The sequence below is a fragment of the Mastomys coucha genome, chromosome X (genome assembly GCF_008632895.1).
Source record: "Mastomys coucha isolate ucsf_1 chromosome X, UCSF_Mcou_1, whole genome shotgun sequence".
In the NCBI taxonomy this organism is placed as follows: Eukaryota; Metazoa; Chordata; class Mammalia; order Rodentia; family Muridae; genus Mastomys; species Mastomys coucha.
Genome location: NC_045030.1, coordinates 77,183,036 through 77,197,083, shown reverse-complemented (window position 1 = coordinate 77,197,083; position 14,048 = coordinate 77,183,036). Strand labels below are relative to the sequence as shown.

The 14,048-nt window shown below is 39.0% G+C and overlaps 1 protein-coding gene across 5 annotated transcripts in view; it reads left to right on the top strand.

The window, feature by feature from the left end:
- F8 (coagulation factor VIII) overlaps positions 1 to 6,092 on the top strand; it is a 226,818-nt gene extending 220,726 nt beyond the window's left edge. For all 5 annotated transcript variants that reach the window (XM_031364709.1, XM_031364704.1, XM_031364687.1 and 2 more), the window contains one exon: positions 5,777 to 6,092. In XM_031364709.1, the coding sequence (XP_031220569.1) occupies positions 5,777 to 5,932 (156 nt within the window). In that variant the 3' untranslated portion in view covers positions 5,933 to 6,092. The remainder of the gene's footprint in view (positions 1 to 5,776) is intronic.
- The last annotated feature ends 7,956 nt before the right edge of the window (positions 6,093 to 14,048 follow it).

Below are 14,048 nucleotides of genomic sequence, written 5' to 3'. Positions count from 1 at the left end.
GGTTTTGTTCATTTCCTTCACCTGTTTGATTGTGTTTTCCTGTAATTCTTTAAGGGGTTTTTGTGTTTACTCTTTAAGGGCTTCTAGTTGAATACCTGTGTTCTCCTGTATTTCTTTAAGAGACTTATTTATATCTGAATCTTGCTTTTCTGGTGTGGTGGTGTATCCAGGACATGCTATGGTGGGAGAATTGGGTTCTGATGATACCAAGTAACCTTGGTTTCTGTTGCTTATGTTCTTATGCTTGCTTCCCACAATCTGATTATCTCTAGTGCTACCTGCCCTTGCTAAATCTGACTGGTGCCTGTCCTTCCTTTGATCCTGGTTGTTTCAGAACTCCTCAGAGTTCAGCTATCCCTGTGATCCTGTGATTCTGGGATCTTAGGATCCTGAGATCATGGGTGTATCAGAGCTCCTCCTGGGAGCCAAGCTGCCTCTGGGACTTGGAGATCCTGGTGTGACCAAGCGCCTGGGATCCTGGGATCCTGGGCATGTTTGAGCACATGGGATTGCTGCTTCTTCTGGGTGTTGTGGGACTGGCGGTGTTGTTAGTGCCCAAGGTCTGCTCAGGGCACCACTGATCTTATGATCCTGTGCATGTTAGAGCACCTGGGAGTGGAGCTTCCTCTGGGTGTTGTGGAACTGGCTGCAAAATTTGTACCCAAGCCTGTTCAGGGAAACAGCCCAGACTAGAAGGAACCTGTGCCACCGGTCAGCCAAGTTCCTGGATTCTTGGGTCACACTGGTTCCAGTTATTTCTAGTGTTGGGGCAGATGTTGTGTCCTCACCTCTGATCCTATGAATAAATAAATCTTTAAAAAAAAAACGTCAGTATCACAAAGGATATAAAAGAGCATAGACTAGGAATCAATTTTGGTTTTATTTTTATTTTTATTTTGCATATGTGTATATGTGTATATGGTATGTATATGCTCACATATGTAAGTGAATACCTATGAGGGTGTATGTGTACAGAAACCAAAAATTGATATTAGGTATCTTCCTTTATTGTTCTCCACTTTATTAGGAGGCCAGTATTGCTTACCCTGGAGATAACAAATTCTAGCTCGTCTAGCTAGCCCGCTTTCTCTGGAGATACCTCGTCTCTGCCTTCTGAGTGTTAAGATTATAGATGGACTAAATATCCATTCATATTTACTTGAGTATAAGGAATCTGAACTCTAGTCCTCACATTTGTACAGCAAGTGCTTTATCTTCTCATCTCCCTATTTTAGATTTAAGGAAATTTAAAGTGATATAAGTAAATGTGTGATATTTTATTAGATTTTTTAATTGTATATTTATTTTTTCCTTTTATTTATTTATTTATTTACTCACTTTACATCCCAATCACTGCCCCATGCCACAGTCTGTGTAGCATATACCATTATGATAAATGAAAATTTTAAATAGCAGATAATATTTCACTAATGCTACATTTATTGGTCATAATAATGATAGTCTATGGTATATAAGAAATGACCTCAGGTTTTGCATGCTCAAATATTTAGAATGCAAAAACACCATGATGTTTATAATTTCCAAATTATTTAAGAAAAAAGGTGTTTGGGTGTGTGGGTGTGTGTACAGAAAGTGGAGGGATAGAGAGAGGGAGGAAGCAAAGAAGAGAGAGAAAGGGAAGGAGGGAGCTGGAAAGATGGAGTAAGAGTTAAGAGTGCATACTGCTCTTGTAGAGTACCTAAGTTCAATTCCCAGCACCAGGCATCTCATGACCTTATATAACTCTAGCTCTAGGGAATCCAATGCCTCTATCCTCCATAGGTACTTCACTTATGGGCATATACATATACAAACATGAACATATACACATAGTTAAATAAAGTAATCTTTTTAAAGAAATGGAAGGAGAGAATATAAATATATTAGTATTCTAATAATTGATAACTAGATGAAGGACTTAAGCATGTTCACTATATCATTCTTTCAATTCCTCTATGATTGTAATTTTTATCATTAAAAACTTAAGAAGACATAAGGGTTGTCTCTAATGAAAGATGACCAAACCTCCAGATATATCATAAAATTGAACCTCAAAAAATTCCAAATCTGGAACTTTAATGTTTCTCAAAAGTTTGGTCAATCACATAGACTTTAATGCAACAAATACTTACAGTATATTTGCCATACTATATTGTTGTATGATATTATTCCTGAGGAAGTATAAACAACTGTCTACTCATCCCAGTTAGAGAACTGATGGTAGATCAAAATGAAGATACTAACAAAGTCTACCTTGGTTAATCATTAGTTTTATTGGACTTAATTACAGTAGTCTAGGTAAGAGGTTACTTACAAGAACAGGAATGACTCAAAGATAGCTGCACTGCCAAAGCCCACCCCAACAAGGTGACAACTCATGAAAGCTAGAAACCTGGAGCACACTGCACACCCTTCAGACAGTTCAATAGGTTGGAAAGTAATCTAAGCATTTCAGTTGTTCTGAGTCTTTTCCAGACAACTTGACTTCTCAGTTGTCTCTAATTCTTATATACTCTTAGAGATAGAGGATCCTAGTGAATCTGATCAGTTTCAGGGACTTCCTGAAGTGATTGAGATGTTTATTTCTTGATCTTAATAAGCTTCCCATCAGGATGGACTGTTTTGTGTCCCTTTAAAGGGTTCTATGTCTTAGCATGCTTTATTCCATGATAGAATATTTTATCTCAGAAGAAATATGTGCATTAGGTTCCATATTCTATATTTTATCCAAATGTTATAAGGGAAACAAAAAAGAATTTCAGATTTAGAATAAATAGGAACCATATTTTAGAGAAGGAAGAGTTTTCTAATGATATAACATTTATACTGAGACATCAAAAATAAAGATAATAGATCAAAGAGGAGGAAACAGTGGGATAAAAGACTTCTGAGTAGAAGAATACACGAGTTCTCATATTAAAAATAAAGAGTTGGCACTATCCAATAACTAAACAAGACAACTGTGTCTACAATGTAAAATAGGGGGAAAGTAGTGGGAGGTGAGATCAGAGTGGTCACAGGCCATATCTTTCAAGGCTTGGGGATCAGAATGAGTTTGGATTTCATTCTAAGTGTTATAGATTTTGTTTTGGATGAAGAGGGAGGTATGAATGTTCTGCCTATGTGTGTGTGTCTTTGCACCACATACATTCAGTGCTCAAGGTGAAAGATCCCCAGAGCTCGAGAGACCCTCACTCAAGTCTCCTGATGATGCGACCACCCAATAACTCACAAGAGACTGATCTTGCTGCAATCACATGAGGTTTATTCGGGATAACCCAGATCTGGGGTCGAACATGTAACCTTGCAGGCCAGAGGAGTTTGACCCCAAACACAAGAAGTGAGGGGTATTTAAAGGGAAAAACCACAAACTAGAGAGGGTGAGAGGGTTACCAAGGAAACATAACATAAAAACAGTGGAAAATTCCAAAGGGACCCAACCCCTGGTTGAGTCAGGGTCATAAGTAAAACATTGTCAAGAGGAATGTGGTTTGGTCAATGCTATCTTCTTTATGGCTGACGGCTCCCTAGAACCACCCAGATGGTTCATATCCTACTTTTTGTTCTTGGACCTAACTAGGGGGAGCCTTTGTGGCCAACAGGTTTCTGAAACTGTCTAGTCTACATTCTTGGCTCATTACAGAGGTTTTCTATGCCCCCTTTTAGGTAAAGGTTATACATTATACATACATTTCTATTAAATGCCCTCATTTTAAATTCTAAAATTCTCCAGCCTTTCAAAGGAAGCCAGAAAAGAGTGGTGACTCTCTTGGAACTCTAGTTATGAACAGTGAGAGTTGGCATGTGGGTGCTAGGAATTAAACCTAGGTCCTCTGGAAAAGTAGTCAGTGTTTTTAACCACTGAACCATCCCCATCCCCATCCTAGACAATTTTAAGCAGTAATGTGGCACCTCTAGGGTTACATATTGAGAAGCTTTTTCTAGGTATTCACTAAGGTACCAAAGTAAGAAAACCAATTAAATTGACATTTCTAGGTTAAGAGATAGACCAAGACTCAGTAGTTCAATGAAGCTCCCTAGGTAAGTAATTTCAGTAAGCAGCCATGGAGTGGAACCTAAGAGGAAAATAAAACTAAAGTAAAAAACGTACCTTAGGCTTCTTTTGTTCTTAGGGTTAAATTCTGTAGAACAAGTGTTATTTCTACCATGTTCTCTGAGAAAAGTTCCTTCCCACTTGGAATCTGGAGTGAAACTGACACCAACTTTGTAAGGACATAGCTCACAGAATAATTTCAGGTAAATGTCATCTAAATAGCCCCAGGAAACTAGAGTCCTTTCTTTGTTGTTTAACCGTTTTTTCCCATGACAGCATCCCAATTCCCACTGTTCACTTCCCTGCAAATTACCCAGGTATATCTTACAGATGTCATTGTGACTGTGCTTTCAAGTGTAGCCTCCAGTAGCTACGAAAACTGGGTTCCTGAAAGAGAGGCAGGAGCTTGGGGAAAATAGGGGAATTGGACTTAGAGAGAAATAACCAGACCAAGTCAAAAGGTTCTGATCAAGGTCCAATGTGTATTTCAGAGTTTGAGAATATATAGGCAGGGAACCCATCCTCCAGTAAGCCAGGATATCGTGGCCTAATTAGCATCTTGTTGTTCTGTCTGGATGGCAGGTGGGGCAGCTCAGCAGGGTATGGCTCCTAGCAGGAACTTCAGGAAGAGGCGGAGAAGCTGAGGACAAAAGGGCTTTCTTTATCTCAGGAAACTCCACCCTAAGCAGGGTACCTGCTCTGTGGCAAGGACAAAGTCTGGTCCACCCTGCTTGAGGCTGGGGGAGGTCACGTTCAAGGATATGCCTTACAACAGAATATCATCACTTCATGTTTCTCTAGGACTCTGGCTTACTCTTAGCCTTTGGCTGGGACCTCTACTGTATGCCATTCATGGAATATATACATATATATATATATATATACACACACACACACATACACAGAGAGAGAGAGAGAAAGAGAGAGAGAGAGAGAGAGAGAGAGAGAGAGAGAGAGAGAGAAATACACACACCCCACATCCTATTGAGTTTCAGAGCTGCCTGAAAACTCACATTTTGAATATTCACTTTCATTTCCTCAAATATGATTGGCTTACACATGGGCTTACCTCCAAAATTCCAATGTAGCAAGACAACTTGAGTCATGGACTTTGTTCTGAACTCTTTCTCTCTTCTGCACTCTCTCCTATCAAGTTATACACTTCATTGTATTACTACTAACATGTGCAAAAACACCATATCTGACTAATAACAGCACCTACCATCTATTGAATGTTTGCTATACACTTACCTTATAATAGCAAATACAGTGACTATGGAGTCAACTAGTTGAATCCTGACCCCCACCTCCAGATTACCTGACACACAGATATTGTTCATGATCTCAGGCGAACATTTTCTTTTATTGAGATTTTGGGAAATGGGTGAGAATATTTCAGATATAAGGTATAACTAAAGCAGTCTTACATTAGCAGATAAGTAGGTTGATCTCAATTCTATGAGTCAAAACAAGTTTTTGGCCCATGGAATCTTCTTATCTCCCAGGGTTCAATCTTAAAATGCTAAAATAAAATTGAAGTAAGTTGCTTGTGTGTTGTGACAGATCCAAAGAGGAAAAAGGGTCATGAGGAAGAGAAGCCATGAATGAGTGACTGGCCAAGCAGGAAGCTAATTAACTTGAAGCTTCTAGCAAGAATGTGGTAGTATAAATGGTATATTTGTCTTGTCAGTTAGTTAATAAATGCTGTCTATCCTCTTTCAGGTTTTTCAGGGGAATCGGGACTCATCCACACCTATGGTGAATTCTCTAGACCCACCATTACTCACTCGCTATCTTCGAATTCACCCCCAGATCTGGGAGCACCAAATTGCTCTGAGGCTTGAGATTCTAGGATGCGAGGCCCAGCAGCAATACTGATGTAGCCTCTTCATCCCCCGCTTGCTTGCTACCCTTCCTCAGCTCAAAGATTGTCTTAATGTTTTATTGCTGTGAAGAGACACCATGACCATGGCAACTCTTATAAAAGAAAGCCTTTAATTGGGGCTTTCTTATAGTTTCAGAGGTTTAGTCCATTATCACTGTGGGAAGCATGGTGACACACAAACAGACATGGTGCTAGAGAAGTTGCTGAGAATTCTATATCTGGATCCACAGGTAGCAGGAAGAGAACGACACTGGGACTGGCTTGGGCTTTTTAAACTTCAAAGTCTACCCCCAGTGACACATTCCTTCAACATGCCCATACCTATTCCTAATCTTTCTCTGTAGTGCCACCCCCTAATGACTAAGCATTCAATTTTATGAGCCTGTGGGGACCATTCTTATTCAAACCACCACAAGGATATTCCCTCACCAATTCAAGACCACCATCTCTCTTAGGCTTCTACATTACATACACACTGTTCATACTACCATCATTTTATTTAAAAGCATATAATCATATATCACCCTACTCTGATACTTTTCAAATTATTAATTCTGAATTTTCTGAATACTTAACTCTCAACATTTGGAATGGAAGCTTTGAAGCACCACACTAAATTTTATACTTTCAGTATCAATATATATTATATACTACCAAAACCAAAAAATAATCCATAACAGAATCAGAACTATAAAAACAATTAGCTTTATACCCTCTTAAGTAACTCATGTTCATTAACTACATTCATTCATTCCTGGTCCCCTTATATTTAGCCTTCCCTGTTATTTTTTCTTCATGTTATACTGTACCCAAATGTACATTTGTTTACATGCATACACACACACACACAATTGGCTAGATTATACATATGAGAGAAAACATATAGATTTTTTTCTTTCTGAGATTGTATGACTAACCCCAAATATCAACATATGGGATTATATGAAAAAAAGTTTATGCAGAAAGAAAAACAACCATCAGTTAACATACAGTCCAGAGAATAAGAGACAAATCCTTACAAGCTACACTTCATAAAAGGGCTAATTAATATCCAGGGGCTGGTGAGATATCTCAGAGGTTAAGAGCACTGGCTGTTCTTCCAGAGGTCCTGAGTTCAATTCCCAGTGACCACGTGGTGGCTCACAACTATCTGTAATTGGACCTGATGCCCTCTTCTGGTGTGTCTGAAGACAGCTACAGTGTACTCATATACATAGAATAAATCTATTAAAAAAATAATTAAAAAAACAAATCTGATAAGAAAAGTTGAAGGTGATGTGGAAAGAAAGCAGCCTTGATTCACTGTTGGTGGGGGTATAAATTAATGAACCCATTGTGGAAATCAGTTTGGAATTTTTCAAAAATTAAAAATAGAACTACCATATGACTCACCTATTTCATTCCTGAACATATACCCAGTAAACTTCATACCCTAGCATAAAAATATGTGTACCTTTATGTTTATCTTGCTTTATTCACTATAACAAAGAATAGAACCATCAGGTGAATGTATAATAAAAATTTGGTATATACATACATATATATTTATAATGGAATGTTACCTAGCTCTAATGATAATAGTCCTCAAAAGGAGATATTTTTAATATTTATATGGGAAAATACAAACTTTAAAGTTATATTAAAGGACTTTACAAAAAAAATCCCCAACTTCTGTTTTACTACTTCCTTCACCTAATTTCCTGCTAAAACAAAAATACAATGGAAAATTTTATACTATACTTCTGTAGTTGAAATATCAAGGAATCATGAAAAATGTAACTGTTGAACACTCCAGTATGCATTGCCACATTCTCACAGAAGCTTGGGAATGTTTCACTGGTCCTTCTTGCTCTACACTTTATTATGATTTACATAGACACATCATGGTAGCAATGACAGTCAACTAAACAGTCAGAGCATTCAAAATTTGCAGCTCAAGATGATTTGAAAAAAATAAAGACAAAAAATTGTCCCAGTCTCAGAAAAGGCAAAAGAACGGATGTACTTGTTTCATGCTAGTGCATTTTGTAGTAATCCTACATGACACTTCTGTGACTTCCTTGGGAACTATAACACAACTATCAAAGTCCACAACTGATAATTGATGGTATGGTTTTATTTCTTATAAAATTCTAACCACCCACATCTAACTTAATAATCTGATTTTAGCCAGATGGTGGTGGCGCATGCCTTTAATTCCAGCCTGGTCTACAGAGTGAGTTCCAGGACAGCCAGGGCTATACAGAGAAACCCTGTCTCAAAAAAACAAAAACAAAAAAAAATCAGATTTTGACAATCTTTTTCCATTGTTGATGCAGCTCTATTTCTCAGATGCTTCTGGAATCAACTGTTTTGCTTTAAGTTATGAATTAAAATAAAACATTGATGTATACAAATGAAGCCTTTGAGAACTGTTTTAATATTAGAAATAAAAATGTGAGCAATGAATGACTTTAATAGGTAAGTATTTGCTTTTATAATATTTATACATAAATATTTATACATAATAGAGAATACATGAAGTTTGGAAGGGATAGGAGGGTAACAGTGGACCTGGAAGAAGGTAGATGAGAGTGGGATATGATCAAAATACATTGTATGAATTGTGAAATTCTCTAAAGAATTAATAAAAATATTACATGTAAAAACAAAGACATTCACTAGTAGAAAACCCAATTTGTGTATTATAACACCAGACTAAATTGTGTGATATATTTTTTGAGAGAGGAAATAAAATCACAAGTGGAGCTTCAGTCTATGAGAAGAGCCTACAAAGAGTTGGGACAAGAAGAATTGCTATTTAAACAGGAAGGAAGAAGGGAGGAAGGGAGAGGGTGAGAGAAATGAATAGCTTCTAAAAAATTGCTATCTCATTGGCAAAAATTGAAGCCAAAATATATTCAGTGTACTATAATATACATTGTAAAGTAACTGTATTTGTACATTGTAAAGTAATTGAATAACTTTTGACCTAAAAGTTAAAGAGTATTAGGTAGCAGAGATAGTTCAGTCAGTAGAGTGCTTGCCTTAACAAGCATAAGCATCTAAGTTTGATCCCCAGAATTTGCATTAAAAACAAAAAGCTGGACAAAGAGGCTTGTGCTTGCAACCAGTTCCGGGGAGGTAGGGATAGGAATTCCTTAGAGCTTACTGGCCAGTCAGACTAGCCTACTTGGCCAGTTTCAGGTTAGCAGCACACTGTCTTAAAAACAGGTGGATGGTGCTTGCAGAACAACACTCAAGGTTGTCCTATGACCTATACACAGGCACATCCAAGTTCACTTTCACAAACATGAACATTCACACATATACACAAGGTAGAAAGTGTTGATACAATATAGCCAAGTGAAATATAAAACCTTGAAAGACAAATTATATTTGTGCATCCTTTCCACTGTTATAAAAAGAAAGACCTATAAGTGTAAACTGTAAAACATAATTTGTGTAGTTCTATAGTTCTTCAAATGAGTCAATTGGATTTATAATTGTATTTAAAATGACACTTCACAAGAAGTTTAAACAAAGTTCTGCTAATAAATTGAAATTGTTAAAACGTATTTACTAGATTAGTGATGAAAGTCGATGTATATGATGAAACTCTGCTGTATATGTGTTGGGGGCCTCATATCAGCTGGTGTATGCTGCCTGGTTGGTGGTCCAGTGTCTGAGAGATCTCAGGAGTCCAGGTTAATTGAGACTGCTGGTCCCCCTACAGGGTCACCCTCCTCCTCAGCTTCTTTCAGCTTTCCCCTAATTCAACCACAGGGGTCAGCAGCTTCTGTCCATTGGTTGGGTGCAAATATCTGCATCTGAGTCTTTCAGCTGCTTGTTGGGTCTTTCAGAAGGCAGTCATGATAGATCCCTTTTTGTGAGCACTCTATAGCCTCAGTAATAGTATCAGGCCTTGGATCCCACTTTGGGCCTGTTGCTGGACCTTCTTTACCTCAGGCTCCTCTCCATTTCCCTCCCTGCAGTTCTTTCAGACAGGAACAATTATGGGTCAGAGTTTAAGAATTAAGAAATTACCTACTGGTCTGTATAGAATCCCTACAAGACAGTACATCTTCATTAATCTTCAGAAAAACTGCCCAATGGGGCAGGGGAGCTAATGCCCAGGGATTGTTAGATTTATGATGACAGAAAAGGCACAGAAATAGCAAGAGTCAATCCTGAGACATCATCCCTCAGGCCTTGCCTCCAAGGGCTCATTCACTGCAGTTCCATGGAGAACCATCTCTAGAAAATCACCTGCTAGTCTTAGCCTTTCCTAGATGGCTCCTGACACCCTTTGAATCTTTCTGAGATCCTGTGTCCATGGGCTTTGTGAATACCATGTGCAAACTTTACCAAGAATGGAAGAGAACATGTGTGCTGCATTAATTTACTGTGTTCATGTTCATACTACATTGTGCCATTTACTTTCCCTAAAAATGCAAAGTCAACAATAAAATCAGTAGAAATTTCAACACAGTGATATCAGAACTTTACAGCAAGTATGAATCACCACTCTGCAATTGTCACTTGACATCCAAAATCACTCAGCTGTTTAACTCCAAAATTTCTGACCTAGAGGAATTGTCTTAGTCAGGGTTTCTATTCCTGCACAAATATCATGACCAAGAAGCAAGTTGGGGAGGAAAGGGGTTTATTCAGCTTACTTCCACATTGCTGTTTATCACCAAAGGAAGTCAGGACTGGAACTTAAGCAGGTCAGGAAGCAGGAGCTGATGCAGAGGCCATGGAGGGATGTTCCTTACTGGCTTGCTTCCCCTGGCTTGCTCAGCCGGCTCTCTTATAGAACCCAAGACTTCCAGCCCAGGAATAGCACCACCCATAAGGGGCCCTACCACCTTGATCACTAATTGAGAAAATGCCTTACAGCTGGATCTCATGGAGGCACTTCCCCAACTGAAGCTCCCTTCTCTGTGATAATTCCAGCCTGTGTCAAGTTGATACACAAAACCAGCCAGTACAGGAACTATGAGATCCTAAATGCTTTTTTCCCTTTTAGTTGCTAAATGTGGGAATATTTTTACATAGAATAGATACTTGAAAGCTGGGCGGTGGTGACGAACACCTTTAATCCCAGCACTTGGGAGGCAGAGGCACACAGATTTCTGAGTTCGAGGCCAGTCTGGTCTACAGAGTGAGTTCCAGAATAGCCACAGCTATACAGAGAAACCCTGTCTCAAAAAAACAAAAACAAACAAACAAAAAACTACAACAAAACTGAAGTTTTTAGTCCAATTCACTGGGCTCCAGCTTATCCTTCAGATTTCCAATGAGCACTTGCTTCTTCCAACTTTATTTCATATTCCCTTTCTGTGGTATGGCCCTTTAAGGTTCTCTTTCTGTATGAATCCACTACGTTTGCAGTATCATAATGCTCAGCAGTCTTCCTGAAAGGCTTCTTTTTTAGACCATTAACTATCCCATTCTCAAAAGGTTTTGATGTGTAATCTGTGATACCTTAGGAAAATAATATTCTAAGCCCCAAAGACACTTTAATTTCTGTTAGTCCTTCATCAACAAAGACCTTTTTCTCATTGCTAGGACTAAACTTAGGCAAGCACATGCTCACTAAGCCATGTTTCTCTAACCCCATGCAGTATTTATCATGTTACTGTAGCAAAGTGCTGCTACTTCAGTGCCCCAAGAAATACCCAATCATTCTGAAATCATAGTAAGAAATGGCAGTTAATATTGCTTTCAGTATAGCCTGAAGAGTCACAGAGGCCTGTGCTCAGACACACCTTGGTTCTTGACTGCCATGTAAAATTTCAGAATGAATCAGAGTGAAGCACGGTTAGTGGGGTTATTTGTTAAATATCAAGACAAGACCCATTTGTAAGAGCCAAGTGTGAGCATTAGAGACCACTTCTGAGTGTCTTAGCAATAGTTCTTTATGTGATTTGAGGATTTTGAAGCTATTTAGTCTGCAACTAAACTTCGTTATCATAGAAAATATGCACTGGTATGTAATTTTAATTTTTTCAAAGCCTACTTTTAATGATGGTTTTTAAACACTTTAACCTCCCTTCTAGCCCACCACCCAACAGAGGTGGACCTGTTTTAGAAATGGTTCTGTGGAGCAAATTTCATCTGCATTATCAGGAAATCAGCAGTTCAGTTCATAGGTTAGCAGCGGCAGCTCTATCCACTCACAAACACTTCACAGATATACCAGCAGTCCAGTTCAATAGTGCCAGGATAGTAGCAGTGGTGGCATGACCTAGCAGGAACAAGCTAGGCCTTGACCAAATCAGCAGGAAGGACCAGGAGGGACTCCAGGAGTTCTTTGCCATGTCTCTCTCAGCAAAGCAAAGATCAGCAAAGACACCAAACCAAAGAAGCTACATAGCTAGCTCTACCACCAAGCTAAGCCTCACCAAGCCAAACCTCAAGTTCCTTTCCCAGCCCACTGAGTCCTATTTATTCTCCCTCCAAACATCACATGTTCTCCACAGAACTGATACAGGGATCCTGGTGACATGACTTTTTTCTGGTGAAAATTAGCGTTATTAAATGAACAGCTTGGACTTATTGAGAAGGCCACAGCACTGTAAGTTGTAAGTGATAATCAATCCAATAGTAGTTAAACTTTTACAAATTAAGTTACTGATAACACCTGGTGGTAATAGTAGTAGCTCATACCTTAATCCCAGCACTCTGGAGGCAGAGGCAGGCAGAACTCTTGAGTTCAAGGCCAGCCTGCTCTACAGAGTGAGTTCCAGTACAGCCAGCGCTAAAGAGAACCCCTGTCTTGAAACACCAAAAACCAAACTTCACTGATACTAACTACAATTTATAGGTCAGCAAACCAGGAATGAACTAAAGGCTCTCCTTTAATCATCACAGGCACCCATCACTACTCTCACTAGACAGCCAAGAGCATAAAAGTGTATACTTCCTCTTTAATCTGTATTCAACTAGCCTGTCCCTTCATAAATTATTCATACAAATCCCAGGAGATACCATGATTATATAAAACCAAGGGATGCTGACATGGGACTGGCTCCTTCGATATGAGGATGGCTTTGAGGTCAACCAGGAGATTGTGGTCATTACCACTAAAGGGGAAGCTATCTGCATGGGTAAGGAAGGGAGTAGCCCTCATTATTTCTGGAATTGAGGCTCTGCATCATCAAAGCTAGGCTCATTGTGGGCATATGTCTCTGTCTCAGCTGACATCACTCTGCCAATCAGTGTCCTTGGAAGTGGCAAGGAACTACAGCACACCACCAGAAGGTTTTTGTTTCATTTCTTTCTATGGAGTCCTGACAAATGCAGCTAAACTATGCAATATAAGGCAAACCAATACATGCATGTCATTAGTGAAGACATGGCCTTCATCACGTGGCCTTTCATGTGGTTGCTTTAGCAGAACATCCTTTCACCTTTGTCTGCTTCAGTGAAGCATTCCTTCACGAGTCTGCCTTAGCAAAACACTGTTACCGCCCAGCGGTAACCATAGGGAAAGGTTATTCTGGAATATGGAGTCAGGAGAAAGTATGCTAGCCATAATTAATCCTACCCACGTGGGAGGCACCAAAAATTAGACAGCATTAAGTAGGTATGGTCACCCAGCCATCTTGAATTTAACGATTCTTTGTTACAAGCCAACAGGTAGAATAGGTGAGGCAAAACCCCTCCCCCAAGTTCGTCAGCATGCCAGCCCAATCAGCAGCTCCTTTGGTCTCTGTAGAGGCGGGACTTCCGATGTAACTGGAACCAGGAGCGAGGCATGGCAAAAAGCAGGAGGTGGGCAGAGAGGTGTGGTTATGAGAGGCAGCCCTCAAGCCAGGAGGATTACAAAACACTATCCAATACAACTGACTTTGCAAAGAACCCTTAAGTTTCCACTTCACTAGTATATTTATTTTTCTTTTCCAAATAATTTTATCATTGAAGAAGAAATATTTTAAGGTACATTATATAGGTTGCTATCTGTCAAAAGAATGCTAGTTGAGATAATAATCATTAAGCAAAGTTGTTATTTACTCAATTCACAAGATTAGCCTTAAGCCATAGTTTATTACCCATTTTAATAATGTTTTGTGATCTTAGAAAAGAGATCACAATTATTTTTGCAGGTGATCTAGTCAGTTA